The sequence below is a fragment of the Lactuca saligna genome, chromosome 7 (assembly GCF_052625555.1).
Source record: "Lactuca saligna cultivar CGN05327 chromosome 7, ASM5262555v1, whole genome shotgun sequence".
NCBI lineage: Eukaryota > Viridiplantae > Streptophyta > Magnoliopsida > Asterales > Asteraceae > Lactuca > Lactuca saligna.
Genome location: NC_136423.1, coordinates 132932115 through 132956000, shown reverse-complemented (window position 1 = coordinate 132956000; position 23886 = coordinate 132932115). Strand labels below are relative to the sequence as shown.

Genomic DNA, 23886 nt, shown 5'->3' with positions numbered 1-23886 from the left:
AGATTGGGTTCCTCACGTTATATATTATGCATCAAAAACTTTGGACAGTGCCCAAGCAAATTATTCCACTACAAAAAAAGAGTTGTTGTCAATTGTTTTTGCATTGGAAAAATTTAGACAATATTTGATGGGGACGAAAGTAATAATCTTTTCTGATCACGCAACCATTCGGTACCTTCTTGCCAAAAAATACTCAAAGGCAAATCTGATCAGATGGATTTGTTGCTATAGGAATTTGATATAGAGATCAGGGATAAAAGCAGGAAAGAAAATTTGGTAGCTGATCATCTAAGTTGACTCACCCCGCATGAAGACCCGACATCGATTCACGAAACCTTCCCTAATGAGGATTTATTCGTTGTTCAGAAGCCTCCCTGGTTTTCTGATATAGTAAACTACTTGGGGGCTGTTTATTTTTTGTGTGAAGATCTGTGCAACCACTTTTGTCTGCGCCGCGCAGACAACGCGCAGACATATGCCCTCGCAGATTGTTTGTTTTTTGGAAGTGCGCAGATCAGAAAACGTCTGTGCGGGGTCTTCCTGGCGCAGACATGGGCCACTGTCTTCAAAGGTCTTCAGACCTCATTTTAACCTAAAAAAAACAAACATGGGCCATCGTACAGTTTCTTTTTTCTTTAATTTTTTTTTGTTAAAAATGCATTTTTAATGTTTATGACATGAAATTAAGTTTAAAAATGCAATTTATTTTAACAACCCGCTGACGTTAAAAACAAACAGTCTTCTTATTGCAGACTGCAGACATTTGGTCCACCTCTTCTGCCGCAGAGGTTTGCAGATGTGGTCCGCAGACTGCAGACATTTTGACTTAAAAAAAAAAAAAAAACAGCACCTTGGTCTCCAGAGAACTCCCTTCACATCTCACCCAAGCCCAGAAAGATAAAATAAAGAAGGAGGCAAAAAGATATGTCTCAGACGAGCCATGTTTATGGAAACACTATGTTGATCATGTGATTAGAAGATGTGTGCCTCAAGATGAAGTCAAATCAATTCTGAATTTCTGCCAATAAGAAGCTTGAAGAGGGCATTATGTTCCACAACAAACCACATGCAAGGTTTTGGACAGCGGTCTTTATTGGCCTCATATTTTTTGTGATTCGTTTCTGTTTTGCAAAACTTGTGACAGGTGCCCAATGAATGGCTCTTTAACATCTCGGAATCAGATGCCACTTACTCCAATCTTAGTATGTTAGATCTTTGACGTTTGGGGTATAGATTTATGTTAGATTAGGTGTTTAAGCCCATAACTATAATTGGTATATACTTGATTTGATTATGATGATGGTCCTTTTTGGTTGCCTTCACTCATGTAACTTGACAGGATGACAAGTTTCGAGAGATTAGGATTTATTATATGAATAATAAATTGGTACTCAAAATGATTTTATTAATATATTATAAGATTAATATATTATATGGAAATCATATTATTAATTAGTGATTAATCAGAAATTAATTTGATATTAATTTTGGGATTAAAGGAATTGATTAATAATTGAGGGACTGTTGTGCAAATCACTGATAGTTGCATAACTGGGCCGATGGACTCCATAGAGTGGAGTGGAAGAAATCCTATTGGGAAGCCCAATAGATTTCGTCCAAGGGCTCTAAAGAGGGAGTCCATGGGTTGCTTGGTGCCTAAGCAAGGCATTAGGGTTTCCACCTAAAAATCCTAGCAGCCACAGCTATTTAAAGACCATGTAGTTAGGATTTTGGGCTCGATGCATTCCAAGAAGAACCTTGGCCGATTTTCCTTACCTCTCCAAGCCATCCTTTGCATTGAGTGTTTGTGACTCCGTTAGATGTGCAACACTTGGGGCACTAGGCTTTCAATAGTCAATATCAAACAAGGATTGTTCTTGTTATTACAATATAACAAGTAAGGTAATCATCTAACCCTAGTTTATATATAGATTTTGAAAATTGTATGCTAGTCATAGGGTTATTGCTTTCGAGTTTGTATTTGCATGCTCAATAGAGAAAAACTTAGATCCAAAGAAATTAGGGTTGAATATACACCATATGATTGTTGTAATGCTCAAAACACATAAGTGGTATCAGAGACTTGTTGTTTTTTAATTGAATAAGTGCAAGAGTGAACAGCCAAAATAATAAGAAATCGATCTTTTTGATGTATGGCACCATACTCGACGAGTTGGTTGAACTCAACGAGTTCCTTGCCCAACTCGATGAGTTGACTCGTCTGGTGTCGGGATTTTCGATTTTTTGGTCGGATTTTGATTTGGATAATTACCATAACTCATTTTTAATGCCTAAATTCGATTTTTTTATTGGTATGTGATGTCTTTATCAAAAGTAGTGGATTTGGTTAAATATGGATGATATAAGATTATTTTGGTTCAAATATTTAACCTTGTAATTTTAAAAAGTTTTAAATTACATCATTTTGGTTTTATAGTTTAAATTTGAAATTAAAAGTTTTTGTTTTGAAATTTTAAATGGTTAAAACCAAGTATTTTGAAAAGTTTCAAAAGTGCACCTCATGGTTTTATAATTTATAATTTGATTAAATAACTTTAATTTTGAAATCTTAAATTTAGAACCTTGGTATTTTGAATAGTTTTCAAATACACCCTCTTGGATTTTATTAATATGATTAATTAAGTGTTTAATTAAAAGAGAGAATTAATTAATCAATAATATGGTTTATATTTAACTAAATTAATAGTATAATTTATTAAAGGATTACACCATTTAATATTTTAAAAGTTTAAAGTACACCCTTATACTATATAAAATTAAAAGTCTAATATATTATAAATGTATAAGTAAAAAGTAAGTCTTACCGTTAGTAGGCCTCATTTATAAAGCTGGTCTATAAGGGGTATTTAAGGAAACAGCCTGTAAAATGACCGCCATTGGGTATCCACTCTTACCCACCGCACTCTTGACTAGTGGAGGGTCGTTAGCCGAACGGGTAGGATAGGACACAAACTCTCATTAATAAGTATAATGAAATATAAAGTAACTAAACGCTTTTATAAATTCTCAATCTTAGTTACTTTAGGAAAATGTGAATTTGATGCTATTCCATGAGATTGCACTTTAGACATTTCCAAGTCGTTAATGGAGCGTGTGTGCTTAACCGGAACACTAACTTGGAGTAACAAGGGTGGCAAAGGGTAGCTCAATAATTATCACATATGAATGGAGCGTATGTGGTTAACCGGCACATTGATTAGGTGGTTAATGGCTCGAGAGTGCCAAGCTAATTTTCATGGTTATTCACACATTGTTTGTGATCCTCGGTATCCAAGTCACAAACTTGAAGGGTATAATCAAGATTAAACATGTCATTGAAAAGTTCAATGAATCTCAAAAGAATCTAGGAATTTCATTTCATTTAAAACCTAACTCTTCATTTAGTTTTTCGTTGTGGAATTGATCATCATTTACCTACCTTCAAATAATTTGCAATTAGATTACAGCATCCCTCTTTCGAATTGTGAATTATTGTTTTGGATCCTAGCCGTAATATTTCATTTGGGAGTTATATTAAGGATTAAGTCAACTAAATTGAAATTCTCCCCTTTTGTAGATGTCTAGTTTTGACAACTATGATCTACCTCAATCCTTTGGAAAAGGCTTTCTATTCGAAGATGATATTCCACATGTTGATAAAGGTGAAAGATCATTCACTTCTTCGTGCAAAGGTGGAATTGGAAATCATACTTCTCTTCATTCACCTCCTCCAATAATTCTCCCTGACCCATAGTTTCGTCGACTTGAAAAGTTCAAGGTGACGCAAGCCTTATTTGAATGTAAACATAAAGATGGAAAATCTATATGTGCACATGTTCTAAACATGAATTCGCACCTTGACAAACTAGGAATGTTGGGTGTCATTTTCCCAAGGAAGTTGGTTGTTGACTTGGTTCTTCAATCACTTCCCGAGCCGTATAGTCAGTTCGTTAAGGACTACTATATGACATATCACGACGTGACCCGCATTGATCTAACATATTTACTAAGTGCTACTGAATCAGAAATGATTTGGCACACTGGTCAAACAAATTTGATTGGAAGATCTACATCTAAAATTTCCATGGACATTGGTGATGGCAAAGGTAATAGTCCGGAAATGGTTTCTCCTCCTAAGGAAGAGAAATCGATCATGATCGAAAAGTTTGATCATAAGAGAAAGGCAAGTTCTAAGATAGTCCCATGTGTCATTCCCAAAGAGTCCATATGTTTCTATTACCAAGAAAAGGTTCATTGAATGTGAAGCTGTCGTATCTACCTAAAAGATCGCAAGGATGGTAAAGTTAAATTGTATGACTCTACTTCAGGTAAATCTACTATTTAACTCTATTAAGTTCCTATTTATAGATTCTTAATACATGATGTGATAAGATTGCATTTTGATGTTTTGTATGATCGAAAAAAAAGGAAGGAAGTTTAAAGGAAGAGTGGGCTGAGTCTGGTCACGAAGAGATCGATTTTGATCGCATTGTTCGATGATTAGATTTTTGAGTTGTTGCTTAGGAGTTATGATAGATTGCTTAGGAATATATAGAAACATAGTTTTCATTTGTATTTGCATTGTAAGGACAAGTTTTTCGGCATTTTTATAAATAAAGAAATTTTTTTATGATATCCTTGCAATGGTATTAGTGAAAATTTATGTTTATATATTATTAGCAATGTTGGAAATGAATTTGATTCTTGGTTATATCGTTTGTGGTAGTGTCGTAATTTTCCAAGTGAGGAAGGATTCTCATCACCCAAGTTTCAATTGGACAGAAACTTGGAATCATACGATTTGGATTGTGTGATGAATGAGAATCTTGATCATTGGGAAATTAATACTAAATTCAGTGTTCATATATGTATGTGAGTCAAGTGAAAGACTGAAGGATCTAGTGCACATTGATGTGTACAAATCAGATCCACCACAAAGGATGATAAAGGCTATTCGTCATGATTTACTAATGGTTATTATACTTACAAGATTAAATATAATTCTAATACCTTGAAAAGTTTCAAAGTATTTGTTTCCTATATTACCCTTGTCTCATTTAATTGATATGCCCCCTCCTCTTTAGTTTTTCTGATTAATTACAAAAACTTCATCTTGCATCTTGGCCCTTCTTTTTTTTTATCCAACGTTCGATTTTTAGTTCTAGGGTTCTCGAGAAACTATAAGCTCTCAAATGATCATTTTTCCCTCTCCCTCTCCCTCTCCCTCTCTCTCTCTCTCTCTCTCTCTCTCTATATATATATATATATATATATATATATATATATATATATATATATATATATATATATACACACAATGTATTGTAAAATAATTTAGTTAGTAAATTTTTTTTATTGAAGTTACCGTTTTTTAAATGGTTTAAATTTGAATATTGTACCGTTTTTAAACAGTAAAAAGTTTGGAACGTTCGGATTATACACGTTACGACCCACTACCACAATAACGAATGATAACATAACGCCTAATAACAGGAGGGTGGGGCGGTGTTCGCCTGTTATGGTGATGCCACATCGGATAACGCCATAAGGGCGTTGCCTATACCCACTGTGTCTTACAAAAACGCAAGAGTGGAGTTGTGTTCGCTCATTATGACACTGTTTTGGGTAATTCACATCAGCCATAACGAGGCGATAGACCCACAGGAGTAGACTTGCACAAAAAAAAAAACGATTCAGGATCCAAACCGGTTCGTTATGAACCGTTTCACTATGAATCGAACCGATTCAAGAACCGAACCGTTGGTTTGCACCCGTTCTAGATTTTAGATATTGAAACCAGTTTAATAACCGTGAACCGGTTTAGAACCTTTAGAACCGGTTTAGATAGATTCGAGTTTTTCTATGACGGAACCGATTTAAATCAAACCGGATTATGGATATTCAAAAATCGAAACCGAACCGGTTCGATTTGAAAAAAAAAAAAAAAAAAAAAAAAAACGGTTTGTCAACCGCTACACAGGAGTCTTATGCAAAGAAGATGCTTTTAAACAAATGTTTAAGGAGAAACTATTTGGAGCTTTGGACTCGTTATCACTCATAACAAACATCCAAAGTCCATACATGCTTCGATGAAAAGGATCTAAAAGCTAGGGGTGAGCAAACCCAAACCAAAAAACCGAGAAACCGATTAAAACCGACGAAACCGAAACCGAAGCAAAACCGACGGTTTGGGTTTGATATTTTTAAAAACCGAAAAATCGGGTTCGGTTTCGGTTTTTTACCCAGAAACCGACCCATCCAACCCAAGAAATCGACCCATACTTAAAACCGACAAACCGACCCATCAAACCCAAGAAACCACCCATACTTGATTGTGTTTTGGTTTTAATAGACTATTTCGGGTTTTGATCGTGACTTGTGATAGACTATTTGTTGCAAGACTTATGTTTTTTGAAGTATTTAACTTTAATTTAGTGTTTTTTTAAGTATTTAGCTTGTTGTTTCGTTTATATAAAATGGATTAAAACCCAAAACCTATGGATTTAAACCCAGAACCTGTGAGTATATGAGTTGAACCCAAGAAACCGAAAAACCGACCAAATCGAACTCAGAACCCGAGAAATAGAACCGACCAGAAACCGATCCTATTGGGTTCTGAAAAACAGTAACCGACTATTTATGAATTGGGTTGGATTTGGATCCAAAACCGACCCGTGCACAGGAAAGCAATAACTAATAGAAAATGACATAAACTTCATAATAACCATTAAAAAATGACAAACTTCATAATACTATTAGTATCAACTTGTCAACATTATTACCCAACTTGCAGTATCTTGAATATTACACCTATAATCAAGATTTAAGAAATATCCATTCCATCACAAAATTTTGCTACAAAATATTCCTAATTATATTAAAATTATATCCCCAAAAAAAGTAAAAACAAATAAAATTTTCATCTTATCTACTAGCACTTGGAACTTTACCCTTTTTAAGATTTGACAGCTCTTCAATCAACTTCCTCTCTTCACCACTCACACGCTTCGGAATCTCAACCTGCACTCTCACCAACTGATCGCCTCTCCGATTCCCCTTCCCCAAAACCGGAACCCCTTTCTTCGCCATCACCAACGTCGTCCCCGGCTGCGTCCCCGCCGGAATCTTCAGATCCACCGTCCCGTCAACCGTCGGCACCTTCACCGTCGTACCAAGTATCGCATCCAGATACGTCACCTTACAAGTGTACAAAATGTTGGTGTCGTCACGTTTCAGCACCGGATCTGGAAGAACATCGAGAATCACAAAAAGGTCGCCCGCGGGTCCGCCTCTTCTTCCGGCGTTACCTTCTGACCTAACTCTCAATCGACTACCGGAATCGACGCCGGGAGGGACTTTGAGACTGATTCGTTTTGACTTTCGGACTCGGCCGTCGCCGGAGCATGTGGCGCAGGGGGTTGAGATTTCTCCGGTTCCGTTACAGGAGGAGCAGGTGGTGACTTGTTGGAAGATGCCGAGAGGGGTTCTGGCGGAGGAGATGACTTGGCCTTGACCGCCGCATGGGGAGCAGCGGGAGGCGGTGGTTCCGGGTTTGGCGCCGGATCCTTTGCAGGTTTGACAGGTGTCGAGTTTTGATATTTCGATTTCTTTTTCGACTCCGAATACGGCTTCTTTGAAGTTTAGAACGAGGTTGTAGCCTTGATCCTCACCTTCTGTGGCCATGTTGCGGGAGCTCCGGCCGCCGCCCATTCCGCCCATGTCAAATAGTGATTCGAAGATATCAAATGGGTTGCTGAAATCCTGTTTGGATTAATTTGGGAAATTTTTAGAAGTGAAATACTGAAATGTGAAAAGGATTTCTTTTTCGTGGATTGAAGTGAACTTACCCCGTTGCCCATGCCGCCGGCGCCTTTGAGTCCGGCCTCGCCGTACCGGTCGTATATTGATCGTTTATCGTCGTCTGACAAAACCTGTATTGAGAAGAAGGGTAATTTTGTCATTTACTGAAGATGTGAGATTTTATAAAAAAAATGATGAGTTTTACTTTTACCTCATAAGCATTGCTGATGTCCTTGAATTTTTGTTCGGCTCCTGGTTCTCTTCAAAGACATAATAAAGATTTCATTAAAAAAAATAATAATAAATAAATAAATAAAAACTTGTAAATATAAGGCAAGGGCATAATAGTCATTTGCGTATGTCGGGAACAAAATCAAAGTAGTGAAAATAATTACTTTTAGGGACAAAAGAAGAAATATGAAATATCATGAAGAGTGTTAATTTCTAAAAGACATAAACTCAAAATACATTTAATTAAACCTAAATGGTTCGCTAACATTGACCTATTTATTTGTGGAAAAGATATTTATTTGTGGAAAAGACATAAATACCCTTGTATTAAACTAATAGTTTATATAAATGGTGTTTGGTAAATGGTAATAAAGCTTACTTGTTCACATCCGGATGATAACTCCTTGCAAGCTTCCTATAAGCTGAACATAAATTAACAGAATTATAAACATTTTAACTAGGAGGACTCAAATTGTATATTTGTAAATGTTTAGGGGTGATTGTTCTAGTTTGTTGACTTTTAACTAAATTTTTACTTGTATATTATAAAAGATAGCATAAAGAGATGACAATGACAAAATTTGGTCACCATAGAGATGGGATTAATAAAAAAATTCTTAAAACTTTTTATTAGTCTGTATATTATAAAAGATTTAGAAGAGTTACTTGGTATGAATTAAATTTGCAGAACATATTGTTATATATTATAAAGTGGTAATGCAAAGAAGAAGATAAAAATAAGAAATAGCAACGTACTTTCATGATTTTTTTTATTATAGCATCCTACTTTATTTTCTTTCTTATATAACATTCTACTTCTAAAAATCTACCCAATTATTGCAATGGCATCCAAATACAAATAATTTGGTTGATTTTTAAAAATATATTGTCTTAATAAAAAAAAAAATCAAAAATGAAAGCACAATGCTATAACAGAATAGATAATATCCCTCAAGAAGCTGTAATGAAGTATCATGGAGTTACAATTTTACTAACCACTTTTAATGTCTGCTTTACTAGCACTCTTTGACACACCGAGTATCGAATAGAAATCCTGTAAACAAAAGTAAAAGTAAAATCAAGGAGTTTTCTTCAAATTGAAAAAAAAAAAATTTAAAAAAAGAAAAAGAAAACTTACAGATTCAGCTCGGACAATGAGGCGACCACCTCTACGCTTACGAGAATGACCAAATGAACTCGCATCGTATAGTGCATGCATGGAACCTTGTGAAAAGAAGCTTGAAAATGGTGATGCAAATGCTCTTGTTTTGGTTGTTGAAAAACTAATCATAAGGAAAGTATAAATTCATAAAAAGATAGACGTATAACATGATTAACACAACTAGTAAAAATAAAGGTTGGATAAGATGAAAGGAGAATACTATTCCGCAATACTAATAGTAATTAATGAAATACTAAAAGGCACATAAAGATAATAATAACTAAAAACCTATAATAATACTCCATTACCCTAATTTTATGTCTCTACTCCCTCGTATCTAAGATCATGTCCTTGGAATGTGTCAACTCCTTCATGTCTATACCTTTAGACATGTCCTCACTCCTCAGTTCTCACATATTTTCTTCACTTAATTTTTCGGTATCTTGTCTACATTGTTCTACCATAAGTCCATCGACATCATCATTTTTGCAAATTCTATCTTTCCTCTAATGCGTTTTCTTTATCCGCTAATTTTCATATCAATACAACATAGTTGGGCTAAAAGCCACCTTGTAGAATTTTCCGTTTAGCTCTGGGTGTATCACTTGCTCCCTATTACATACTTCTACTCGATAATCATTACGCTCCCTGCTAAAATTACACCAAAGATATTTCGTTTTAACTAATACTAATTTGTAACCCTTCTTCTTCTGACATCCTACAAATATCCAACATAGCATTTAGCCATGTCGTTGTCTCCACCATCAACACAAAGTCATCCAACCAAAATAAAATAAAAAGTATACCATAACACCCCTCCCTGAAGCCCTATTTCCTAATAGAGCCCTATTTCCACAGGAAAAAACTATTTATCTATAACTATAACATACTTGAGTTTGGAAAAGGTCCTCGACTACCGATACATATCACATATAACCCTTACTTATCTCCATGTAACCCCTGTATCAGTCTCCCAAATCATATATGTGAAATACTATCATACGCTTCCTCTAGGTCAATCCACATCATATGAAAAATCCTTACATTTTTCTCTATATTCTCCATAAGCCCTCAAATGTTGACCTAACCTCCAACACTCCCTCCTATAGTTTCATGGTATGACTAAGTAAATTTACACCCTTGTTCTTATAGATTGGTATCACAATACAAGTTCCCATTCGTCTACTATTCTACTTCATTACTTAATTATGGGTTCAAAACCACTTAACTTTGGTTCCAAAACTTTCGTAATATGAAAATTAAAATTAATACATCCATTAAGAATTTCAAGATTCGTGAAACACAAACACTATGGTATTAAGCTGCCCACTTAACTTCCTAAATAACAAAAACACAACCAAATATGCACAACTACAATCCAAGAAGGAGGCTCAAAGCAACATCTACAGAGACAATTTCCCGAATAGGTCTATTGTTTGATAAACACAATTCAGGTTAAACAATCAAAAGAATACTCACCGAGGCATATGGACATGTGATTTACTACTTGAAGAGACACTCAACATTGACTGAGGTTGAACACCCCACATAGCCACCCATCTACTCGCACAAGGTGCAATTGCCATTATATATACTCTGAAAAATGAGAAATCTTAATATATATTACAACTTGAAATTTCACAATACTTTCTACAATAAGTAGTTTATGAACTTGTGCAATTGAATTAGGTTATATAGACTCCACAGTAACTTCAAAGAAAGCAAATATGTCTCAAAGAAATCCTCAAATTAGGCATGCCTTGCTGTTAGTTCTTCAGTTTTTGGATAAAAATGGAAGCTTTAGTTATAAATAGACAAGAGTGATAATTAATTTAGTAAGAAACAATTTCGTCAGGATATCAACATTCTAACAACTCCGTCTACAAAAACCCTACGCAAACCAAGACAAAAAGCTAGGGTTTTTCAGCCAATATGATAGACGAATATGCGTTCAACAGCAAATCAAAAGTGCTTATGCAGGGAGAGATAGAACCAAAATTAACGACGAATTAGAGTTATATGTAGTTTTAACGGAGGTGGATTGAATGAAATTGAAGTGACGAACCTGAACGAAGTTGATGAACAATCTGTAGTGATTAATGGACGATTACGCACGACGGATTGCGGTGGTTGCCGGCGGAGAGGTTACTGGAGAGATGAGGCAATGAGAGGGAGAAAGAGAAGCTCTTTGGACGTGGAGACGTAAACTAAATACTGCCCTATTCGTTTATGTTCCTGTGCGCATCTGCCCACCTCATTCCCATAGGATCGATTGTTTTTGACCGTGGATAACTGGATATTACTTCTTTCAATTCCATTCGTTCAAGTTAAAAATATTTAATTGAAAAGTAATATTAGGTATCTACAAGAGATGTCTAGAAAAGTTTAAATAGGAATAAATTAATTTAATATAAACGTATATTATATTATTTATAGATATTGAAAAGGGAAATTGAGTAATCTTACAATTTCTAAAATGATATTTTAAAAATAATAATCTTTTTTTTTTGAAAAATAACCACATGGTCTGGAACGGATCATTCCCGATTCATTTTTAGAAAATCGTAGCGGTTATAAGATCCGACTCAGCTTTATGGTCCCGCATATAATACTTTTTGGAGTTCATTTGGATGTCATTTCTCGGACATACATTCAGCATGTTTTGAACGAATATAACCTTCATTATTGAGACTGTTTCGAAATTAGTAATTTTCAAATGCTTTCTTCTAGCGATGAAGAGTATCACTTTTTATATAATATTACAACCCAAAATACATAACTGCCACACCCCCAAACCAGAATGACGGAAACGTTTGGGGGTGGATAACTTCATGAATCGTATCACAACAATATGTATAATAGTGATCAAAGCAAAACACAACCATCATATTTATAATTGAAAGAGTTATATTGTTGTAAGAGTCATATGTTTCAAAACAAAATACAATATGATGATGAAAAGATTTGTTTAACGCCTTAGCGTTACATCCTCAAAAGCTTGTAGTTACCTGCTTTAACGATTTCCTGAGAATATAAGTAGTTCTGAAAAGTGTCAATAATTAAGTTGGTGAGTTCATAAGAGTTTGTATGAAGAATTGTAAGCCTTTCCTTGTAAAACGATAGTGTCTGTTTCCAGAAAATCCAATATTTTCCTTTAAAATGAGTTGTCATCTTAGAAACCCTAAGACCGAAATGGATAAGTATTTCTATACTTAAAATAGTAATATGTAGTTTTAATCTATATAAAACCATTTGAATGTATGTTTCCCCGTAAAATAAATGTATCGTTGATTCCCCATGTGAGTTATAACCGTGCTAAAACATAGATGGTCTGTTACGAAGTTCTTCAGGCGTCGGAATGTTAGACATTTGTCACTCAGACCTGTCGTTCTAGTTGTAGCAAACAACTTAGGTGCGTGATTGTCAGTCCTGTATAGATCTATACACAAGTGTCATGCTCTCTTATGGGAGATTATGGTTATAATACATAACTTTTGTAGGTACGATGGAGAATTTGTATCACAAAAAATGATTCAACGCGTTTACATTTTGATGTAATGAAAACATTTGTATGTATAATTATCATTTTTCCATGCTAATAAAATAGTATGAAATAATTATATAAATCTTTATATAATTATCCATGTTTTTCAAAAATGTTACAGTAGTGTTAATATCCTATAAACTATATATACCTATTATAGTTTATTATAATATTTCATTTATACCTCTATATATATATATATATATATATATATATATATATATATATATATATATATATATATATATATATAGAGAGAGAGAGAGAGAGAGAAAGAGAGAAAAGCTAACATGCTTAGATATTCATAAATAACAATTATTTTACATCTAACACCAATAAGTGGGTCTTTAATATAAAAATGTCAATTTTTCTAGTTTTTGGCTTTTTACGTCACAAAACAGTAGATATGAAATATAAACTATGTGAAACTTATTTTTACCTTTTTGTGATACTTAAGTCACATTAACTTTATATGTTTAAAATAACATATTTTTGGTCAAAACCCACAAAAATAGTATCATAACCTAGTTATGTCTATTTTTGTTAGAAAACTCTCTTTTACATAAAATGATAGATTTTTAAGTTTTCTTTTTGTAAAACTAAATCTTTTGTATTTTTAACTAGTTTTAAGACGTATGTTCAAAATAACATATTTTGGTTTATATCATACACAAATGGTGTAATAACTTGGTTATAACCAGTTTTGCTAGAAAGGTCATATTATGTTTATAAAACCCTAGTTTTTATAGTTTTGTGTTTATAACTTTTTCTTAAGAACATATAACATGTTTATAGTTGTTTTTCCTAGTTTTGTATTTTAGACAAACTTTTACATCTAAATGTTCATAATGCTAGGTAATAACATTATTTCATGTATTTAGCACTTTTACACAACATATAAGTAAGCATGGATAACAACTTGTATATTTATACAAGTTTACTTGTATCCCCCCCCCCCCCCCTAAAACTTGGAAAAATAAAAAATGAAGGTGTATGAACTCACTTTATGTGTTTGTGTTGGTGGATTAAAGGTTGTAGATAGAAAAATTCAAGTTAAGAACACTTGAAGACCCTAGGATACAAACACATGATAATGTGTGTAAATGGATTGAAACTAGTTTACAAGTGTGTAGAATCACTAGATTATGAATGGAATAATTACCAAAACCTCAAGAACCACTTGGAATATTTTAGCTATGGAAGATGAGAGCTTTTCCTTGGGGAAGAAGATGAAAATGAAGAAAATGATGATGATGAAGGGCCTTTCGGCCGAGAATAAAAGAGAGAGTGAGGGGGGGGATGGGTAGAGGAATATGGAGGAACAATGATTAAACTAATTGTGTACTACCGTACGGTTAGTGTAGTTTCTTATTTATGATGGAGGTACATCTTTGTGACTAGTGATTTTTTTAAAAAAAATAAGTCAAACTTTTATAACACTTGGCATCTTTTATAAAAATGATGGGTTTTTTATAAAAAATATTGGTATAAAGGATGTATAAATATTTAATTTGAATTATAAAAATTCAAATTATTATAAAAAACATTATTATCAAAATAATAATTCGTTACATGAACATTAGGTTATATTTCTAAGTTTGTTTTGTTAAAAATTAGGTGTTTAGCCGGGTATAGACTTTGTCGCATTTGGTGACGAATTCACCAAAAATTTGTGTTTGTAGCCTTTGTTATGACCTTGTCACTTAGTATAAGATTTATGAATTCCACTACATTGAGTAATGAATATTATGTATACTCAAATAGTATGTGATTAAATTATCAAATTCTTGTTTTACCAACCCAATTTATGGTTTATTCAATAATTACCAATAAGAGAGGTCTTTTGTATTATAACTTATCAATAGAACATTAGAAGCATTGGGAAATGACTCATTTCTTCTAAAATTTTAACACAAGTTGAGTTGATCAGGTTGACTTTTATTGACTATGTTTGACCAAACTTGGCGGTTGTCACAATAACTTTAATGATAAAAATTATAATCAACCAAACATTTTAAAATATTTAAATTTGGGTGTCGACAACGCATTAAAACTTAGACCGAAAAACAATTTGATGAAAACATTAGTTTTTATGCATGTAAAAAATCAATTACTCTACGATTTTACTAAAAGTAAAAATATATAATTCATCAAAGTTTTGAACAATAATCTTGTCTTTTGATTGAAAACAAGAATATGAAGAACATGCTTATTAACAATTAAAAAAAAACATAATTGTGTGGTTTGTAGTTGCGAAATTACCTAGTTGGTAGGGGTAGCACGTTGGTGGTTGTCGAGGCTAACAAAATAAATACCCTAAATCTTGCACACTAAAATAGTGTAGGTGGTTGATAAAAGTAAAAATGAGAGTTTGATCTTGATTGTTTTAAAGAAACTAAAGTTACACTAAGATATAGAAATTGCGAATAAACAAGTAAAAAGTTTGATTTAAATCAAAGAGAGAAAGATGGTTGATATCGGCATTCACCACATGAACAACTGGTTAACTTATCATTAGATGTTTTGTTGCAATACTTGTGATTTCATTTAACTTGGCTCTATAAATTTATAAGCATAAATCATCTTAACTCTTATTTATTATTAAAATGGCTAGAGAAACTCATAACATATTTCCTTGATCAAAGTCACAAAGTTGATGAAACATGTAATTTTGTGAAAATCAATTAGCACTAAGTTTCAAGAATCACCAGGTCCAAAAAGTAATCAAATGTTTACATTACCATTATGGAGGGAGTATTTCCATAGCTTAGGTGAAATGAAAACAAACACATAAACTATTTGTTGCTTACTAATTTGAAGATCCATTCCTTAATCGAGAACTTAGCTAACAAATCAAACATTCATTCAACTAAACTCATTATTAAAGACAAACAAACATAAAAAGATGTTTAACTACAAAATACTTTCATAAACTTCAACCACAAGTTCATAAGCAATCTTCAAAATAACTAATCATCAATGGGTTAAACCAACATCAACCAAATATAAACTTAGGTTAACATGGTTAAGATTAAAGAAAAGTAAATTAGTTTAGAGATACCAAACATTATCCAAGTGAAAACAAGATGAAAAAAATGTGTTCTTCAAGTCTTCTTCCCCTTCAAAAGCTCCCAAGATGTAGAGAAAAATATCTAATTTTCAGATCCAAAATGTAAGCAAAAGGAGGTCACCAACTTTCCCCATATTGCAGCCACAATAAAAAAAACCTCTATTTTTTTTCTAAGGAGGTAACTTGAGCTTAAATTTCCAATTGATTTCATATTATTCTTTTTGTGTTTCTTCTTTTCTTCATTTATGTTGTTTTTGTTGCTTTTCTTTGAATCTTCTATTATGTTTCTTTTTGTTTATTCTTTTCCAATTTTTCTTTAACTTTTCCAATTACTCCATAAATATGAAAAAAGGATTATTATGTAGAGGCTAATATAAATAACCAATGATCATTGACAGTGAATCAATGATCTACTAAAAAGGGTGGGGAATGACTCAAAAATGGGGGTTACCAAAAAAACTAAGGTCCCAAAAATGCAAACTGGGGGACCTGTCTCAAATTTCATTAACGTAAGGCGCGATGAATGTAACCTATCTAACTATATACTCTAGATCCCTATAAAATTAAAGACCTAACTCAAAAAGGTCGTAAGAACCTATATATGCAAGGTTCGCGTAAGATTTAAGAGTACATAGAGGTATTCCCCCTAACCAAGATGTGAATCTCCATGTCTTGAAAATACCTTATTAGGCTAGTCTTTGCTTGCACACATTATCCTGACTAACCACCTCTATATGCACATAAAACCAATTATGCTCCTACATCTGAGCCCCATACAAACAGTCAAAAAGTGGTATGTCAGTCTCAAAATGTGTCCCACTTGTCAAACACAAGGAATTCCATAACAAGACCCATGACCAATATGTGATTTAATACTTATAACCATGTTTCATGGTGTCCTTGAGGTGAGAATAAACAAATAACAAAAATGCATGCATACAAATATCCTAACTAAATGTTATGCTAAACGAAGGTGTAAAAGAAGAAAATAAAATATTTTTGGAGTTTTTGTAAGGTTCCTTGATCGATATCTGTGAACACCATCAAAATTTGATTCGGTTCTAGATTTGAATAAACTTAGTTGCACGTGTAGGTATGACACATGCTAGACTTAGTAGCTAGAAGCTAAGTTTTGACTTATTAGAAACATGGGAAACAATTAGAAATGAGGGATATTGTACTTAGATTTCACATTGAAACATAAATTCTAGAACTACTTTAACTGTAACAATTATCAAATTCAGGCCACTCCTTGACTCGAGCATTTTGTAGGAAGCATTTAGACACAGTATATCCTTGAACTAGTAGTAGAAATTAGGGCATAGTCTTCTAGGAACTTATGTTCATTTAGAATCTAGGACGAGTTTACTTAACTCTCATAATTCGCTGAATCACTTAACCAGTACATAGAATGCCAAAACTCTAATGAAGAAGAACTACAAACATTATTCCTAACTAGAAAAGAGTTATGAAACTTTAAAATAATTTGAAGTCTCAAAAATTCAATATATTGTGATATCCAACAATTTACAAAATCCTAAAACCCTAAAAACCCTAAAACCTAAATTTTATAAGTTTAACACCATAAATTCTATAAAAATAATTATGGATCACTATATATCAATTTAAAATAATTAATTAGGAAAAATTAATCAAGCAAACAAAAATTTAAATCATCAACATTTAACTTTATTTTAGAAGTTAAAAACCAAGGTTTTATGAATAAAAACTAGGTTAATGTGCATAATTTTATAAAAATTGGAAATTTTTATAAAAATCAAAGGTTTAAATTATTAAAAGAAATAAGAGAGAGGGAACCTCCCTCATAACTTCAAATTTCGGCCATACATTACCCAAGAAAATCCTTTCCCAAAGTCTTAATCATTTCCTCATGTCCCACACTCCACTTCTTTACTTCTCTCTCTTAAAATTTCTCCCTTCTTTCTCTATAGAAATGATGATATTAGGAGAAAAATATGTAGAAGAGATTTAGCCATTACATTCTTCATTAGTTTAGATACATATTTGTAGGTTGGTGAGCATTTTTGGTGGAATGAATCCCCAAAGAAACGGCAAGAGAAATAGGATATCTAGAGAGACGAAATCTCTATTTTCTCTAGTTTCTTCTCTCTAACCCCCCCACCCACCCCATTTTCTTCTTCCATTAATCAATCCCAAAGGCTATGAAATTTACAAGATTAGATGGTGGTTTTGAAGCTACAAATCATAGAAAATGTAAAGCATATAAATCTCCTGAAGACCCATAACAATTTTTACAAATTTTCTTGTTATTTATCTTTATTTTTGATTTTTTTAGTACCTTCTTCCTCTTCATCTCTCTTCAAGATAAAATCTTGTTCATGTTCATTTATCCTTCAGATTTGATGATGATGGTCGTAGATTTTCACCAAAAACATCTTCATGTTACAAAATGGTGAAGATTCATGACCTAAACCTATATCAAACCAAGGAAATGAACATTTCTACAAGTTTTGATGAAATATCACCACACAAACTTCGATTTTTCTCCTAAAAATGACTTTTGAACATATCAAACCCATGGATGGCCTTCAAACCATATGGCATAGGATGATCTTCAAGCTTAGATGCTAAAGTTTATTGTTAAAAATTCAAATATGTTCCTAAAAGATTTTATTCACCAAAAATATTTAAAACTCCTTTTCTATTAAAACATGATTTTTTCCAAGATCTAACTAATATAATATCTTGATTTGGAAATTTCAAAGTGTTAATCATTTTTCATGATTTATTTTAGTAAAAACAAAGGGGATAAATCACATAAAATAATTATTAAGGTCAATAAATCCTAGAAAAATTCAGGGATGAGCTATAATGTAAATGAACATCCCCATGACATTTCATAAGTTCTTGCTAATATTTAATATTATTTTCTATTTTATTTTTGGTAAACTCAAATAAATAATAAAACCAATTTATGAGATATAAACACAACATTTTTCTTAGCTTGTTGATTCCGTGTGACACTTAGATAAAACTTTTAAGAAATTTTCATAAAGTTTTTCTATTTTGCATGATTTAATATTTAACTACTGAATTAAATATGAGAAAATAGTTACAATTATCCAAAACTCATAAACATTTACCTAAACATCTATTATTACAGTGAGATCATGTCACACCCTCAAACCGGAATGACGGAAACATTCGGGGGTAGAGGACGTGATGTATAACATCACAATAATTGCATCATAGTAATCAAAGTAAACCTAACCATTACATTAAGATATGAATATGTACATCTGTTTGATACATAATTTGTATACATCAAAAGTATGACAAAATAGTAAAAGACGTGTCTCTATACGCTCTGTCTTCTCAAAATGCTACAAGAGTACCTATTTACTGATTCCCTGAGAATACAAGCAATTTTGAAAGAGTATCAACATTAAGCTGGTGAGTTCATAAGGTATTTTTGGTAATGAAAAATCTTGTCAATGAATCTGAAAAATGTATGCGTTTTTCCCAAGAAAATCCAATATTTTCTAACATGTAAGTTCTGTTGAAAACCCTGGCTACCACTAGTATGTATAGTATGATCTGCTTGAAAACCCGTACAATGTGTTTTGTTTGAAAACCCTGGCTACCATCAGTATATATAGTATGTTATGTTTAAAAACTCGAACTATGTGTTCTATTTGAAAACCCTGGCTACCACCAGTATGTATATTATGTTCTATTTGAAAACCTGGACTATGTGTTCTGTTTGAAAACCCTGGCTACCACTAGTATGTATAGTGTGTTCTGTTTGAAAACCCGGACTATGTGTTATGTTTGAAAACCCTGGCTACAACCAGTATGTATAGTATGTTTTGTTTGAAAACCCAGACTACGTGTTCTGTTTGAAAACCCTGGCTAACACCAGTATGTATAGTAGTTTGATTAATTAAAATAAAACCATGTATTGTATCCCTGGAATCCTCCGGTGTAATGTGTAGTAGTTCTATTAAATAAAATAAAACTAATGAATAATGGAATCCCATAAACAAAGGTTAGTTTATACTATTGTGAGTCATATAACCATGTTTGATATGACCTAGTGACCTTTACGATGTTCTTCAAGTGTCGGATATATGCCATTTGTCACCCCAGACATGCTTGCCTAATTGTAGCTAGCAGTTCAGGTGTGGGATTGTCAGTTCCAAATAAATCTATTCACAAATCTCATGCTCTCCCTCTAGGAGACTCTGGTTATACTAAATGATAGGATTTATTACATACCCCGAAGGGTACAATTGAAGAGATGTCTCACAATCCTGTATTAACTAGTTTACGTATGGCTCTAAATTGTTTTCTTGTATTTGCATCCGTTTGTATACTTGTAATGTAACAATAAATATACTTAAATAATTATTTAGTGTTGTACCCTTGAAATCTGAAAATAGTAATGTATATCATAAACTAAACCCATCATAGTTTATATGTTTGCTATTGTATAAGCTCTGAAATGGTAAAATCGTGTATTGAAATCCCAAACTATACCTATTATAGTTTGCATGTATATTGTGTACTTGGTTGGTGTATTGATCTGAAAACTATGCAATTATGGTTGTACGTTGAAAACGTCCCTTATGTTTGGCATGTTACAAAAGGGATAAAATATCTAAATATTTTATCAAACATGTAAATCTTTTGGTTGTACCAATTGCATAAGTTTTAAACATGTTGAAATTCTTTTGTATAAGTTTACAAAAATCATTTATGTTTGGATTGTATTCCCCTATGAAAACGTTAAAAATAGTAAAATCGTAGGGGTATGAACTCACTGTTGGTTACGTGGAATGTCGAATAATGAAACTGGAAATGAAGACCCTCAGGTTGATGTACGCAACACTCAACGGAATCCTAATCAACAATTAATTACATAATTGTATTTTATTAGCGGAACCATTTATTATAGTGTTGGAAAACACTTTTTATTGGTTTAGGAATGTTACCGAGACTCGATTGATGTGGAAAAGTGGGTTCGCGGCCAAGATTCATGGTGTGAAGGAGTTTGCGGCCGTGAAGGGGGGATTTACGGTCGTGAACTTGTTTACGGCCATGAACAACCTCTTGAAGGGTTTACGGTATTGAACTGTTTGCGATCTTTGAAGATTTGAAGGGTGTATGACCGTAAACTCAAGAACAATGATGTTGGATTCGGTGAAAATGCGTTTTAGATGTCCTAAAACAACCTCCAAAGGTGATTTCTTGATGATTTTCGGGAGAAGTGAGGGTGTATTAGGGTTTACGGTCGAGAGGTAGAGAGAGAGAATGAGAGAGTTTTTGGCCAAGAAGGTTCAAATGAAGGTGGGTGTCCCATATATATAGTTTGGGGCGGGGGTATGGTCGGTGGTAGGGGCCACTTGGCACTAGCCGTAAACGGGTTTACGGATGTGAACTCCAGTCAGGCCTTGAATTGTTGTTTTGTTCGAAGGAAAACTCGAAATTTCGCATGGTTTTGGTCCTGAGTCTTATAGAAAGTTAAATCATATAATTAAATGATTATTCCAAACCAAAGGAATCTTAGAGTACTCAATAAAATTCAAATTTTATTAACGGAAATTGGCTAATGGTAACGGAAAAAGGTTTGGCTTATCACATTATCCCTCCACTAGAAGGAATTTCGTCTCAAAATTCAAACATCGAAAACAAATCATGGACTCGGAAAAAAATGAGGATGTTTTTGTTTCATTTGATCTTCACGCTCCCAAGTGAATTCAGGTCCCCGCTTGGCATGCCAGCAGGACCTTCACTATCGGTATGCGACTTTCTTTCGTTCGTTTGATTTCCCGATCCATGATTTTGACTGGTTCTTCCACGAATTTAAGATTATTGTTGATCTCAATCTCATAAATAGGGATCATAAGGGTTTCATCGGATAAACATTTTTTAAGATTCGAGACGTGGAAGACAGATGAATGTTGCTAAGTTCCTAGGGTAGACGAAGTTTGTAATGTACGGGACCGGTCCTAGCAAGGATCTCGAATGGTCCTACGTATCTTGGATTCAGGTCTCCACGCATTCCAAAGTGTATCATGCCTTTCCAGGGTGAGACTTTCAATAGAACACGGTCGCCAACCTGGAACTCCAAGGGTTTTCATCTCTTATCGGCGTAGCTCTTTTGTCTATCTCTTGAAGCTTTTAGTCGTTCCCGGATTTGTACGATCTTTTCTATGGCTTCACGGATGATTTTTGGGCCAGTGAGAGTGCTTTCAGGGACTTGACCTTTAAATAGCTACGTGTCGCCCACCTCATTCTAGCACGGAGGGGATCTACATTTACGGCTATAAAGGGCTTCAAACGGCGCAACGCTGATACTGGTATGATAAATGTTGTTGTAGGAGACCTCAATCAAGGAAAAATGGGTGTCCCAGAACTTGCCAAATTCTATGACACATGCTCTCAACATGTCTTCCAATGTCTGAATAGTCCTCTCACTCTACCCGTCTATCTGTGGATGGTAAGTTGTGCTCATATCCAGCTTAGTTCCAAGAGACTTCTACAGTGACTGCCAAAATCTCGAGGTGAATCTACTATCCTGATCAGAGATAATGGACATAGGTACACCATGCAGACGAACTATCTCTTGGATGTAGATTCATGTAAGTCTCTCCATCTTGAATGCCTCTTTGATTGGCTGGAAGTGGGTGGATTTAGTCAGTCGATCGATAATTACCCAGATGGTATCGTACCCACTCGGAGACTTAGGCAACTTAGTGACGAAATCCATCGTAATCCTTTCCCACTTCCACTCAGGTATTTATGGTTGCTAAAGCAGACTTAAGGGCATTTGATATTCCACCTTCACCTTGGCGCAAGTCAAGCACTTGCCCACAAAGGTAGCGATCTCTGCTTTCATTTTTGGCCACCAATAGATCTTTTTGAGATCTAGGTATATTTTATCCGAACCTGGGTGAACGGAGTATCTAATCTTGTGAGCTTCATTCATGACAACCTCCCTATAACTGCCAAACTTTGGGATCTAGATCCGGTTCATGAAATAGTAAACTATGTCTCCTCTTATCTCCAAGTTCTTTTCCATTCCCGTCAAGGCTTCATCTGGTATGTTCTCTGGTTTTAAGGCTTCCAGCTGAGCCTCTCAGATTTGAGCGGACAAACGGGAATGGATGGTCATTGTTAGTTGTAACATCCCGGAATATCAAGAGTAGAGTTGAAGGGCTAAAAGTGTAAATTTGAAGGGCAACTCAGCGAGTCCATGGGTGGACTCAGCGAGTATGGTCGCGATCTTGGTCGCGTGTTAAGTGGCCAACTCGGCGAGTCGACGGCTGGACTCGGCGAGTTGGTGCTGAGTGGAGAAAACCCTAATTTCGGAGGATGAGCCCTATATAAAGGACATTATGCCCTCTTCCTAGTCTCCTTACCTTCCCTTGAGTCCAGAAAACCCTAGAAACCACGAGTGTGAAGGATTGGAGAGCATTTGAACCTTAGAAAAGAGATTTGAAGGAAGATCTTGGGGAGTTAGGAGGCTAGGAGCAAGGGGCTTTGCTTGGATTCAGATTTCATTGCTGTTGGGGCTTCCTTTTGATGTATAATCTCGTTCTTGGGCTATTATTCTTCTAGATTCATGATTCTTGGAATGTATGGGAGGCTTAGCTTGTGGTATCTTGAGTTTGAAGAATAGATCTGAGGTTGGTACCTCAGATCTGGAGTGGAGAGGGTCTTAAGTGCACTAAAGTCGTTGTTCTTGAGTGATTGGTGAAGCCATCATATCCCAAACCCTAGCCCTAGAGGGTAAAATGCCTAGATCTCTTTGGATTCACGTAAAGTTTGCCACTTTACGTGATGGATGGCCTTAGGAGGGGTAGATCTATGGTTTGGAAGAACAACTCGACGAGTAGGTTGAAGATAGTCGTAGACTCGGTGAGTCTGTTCTTGGACTCGGCAAGTCTGGTCGTAGGCTCCAAGTTCTTTTGGGAAGGCTGTGACTCAGTGAGTCAAGGGATGACTCGACGAGTTAAGTCGTGAATTGAAGGAGGTTCTGTGTATGGGGACTCAGCGAGTCATCGGGTTGACTCGGTGAGTAGAGTCAGCCAG

General features: G+C 34.3%; 1 protein-coding gene across 1 annotated transcript; it reads right to left on the bottom strand.

Annotated features, from left to right (window-relative positions):
* Positions 1-6755: 6755 nt before the first annotated feature.
* On the bottom strand, positions 6756-11410 carry LOC145004359 (chaperone protein dnaJ A6, chloroplastic-like). Its single transcript, XM_078963256.1, has 8 exons — positions 11259-11410; positions 10673-10789; positions 9170-9314; positions 9028-9085; positions 8411-8453; positions 8012-8060; positions 7848-7931; positions 6756-7761 (listed from the first exon to the last, which is right to left on the bottom strand). Exons 2-8 carry the CDS (start codon positions 10777-10779, stop codon positions 6925-6927), a joined length of 1323 nt encoding a protein of 440 aa, XP_078819382.1. The 5' UTR covers positions 10780-10789; positions 11259-11410; the 3' UTR covers positions 6756-6924.
* Positions 11411-23886: the final 12476 nt, after the last annotated feature.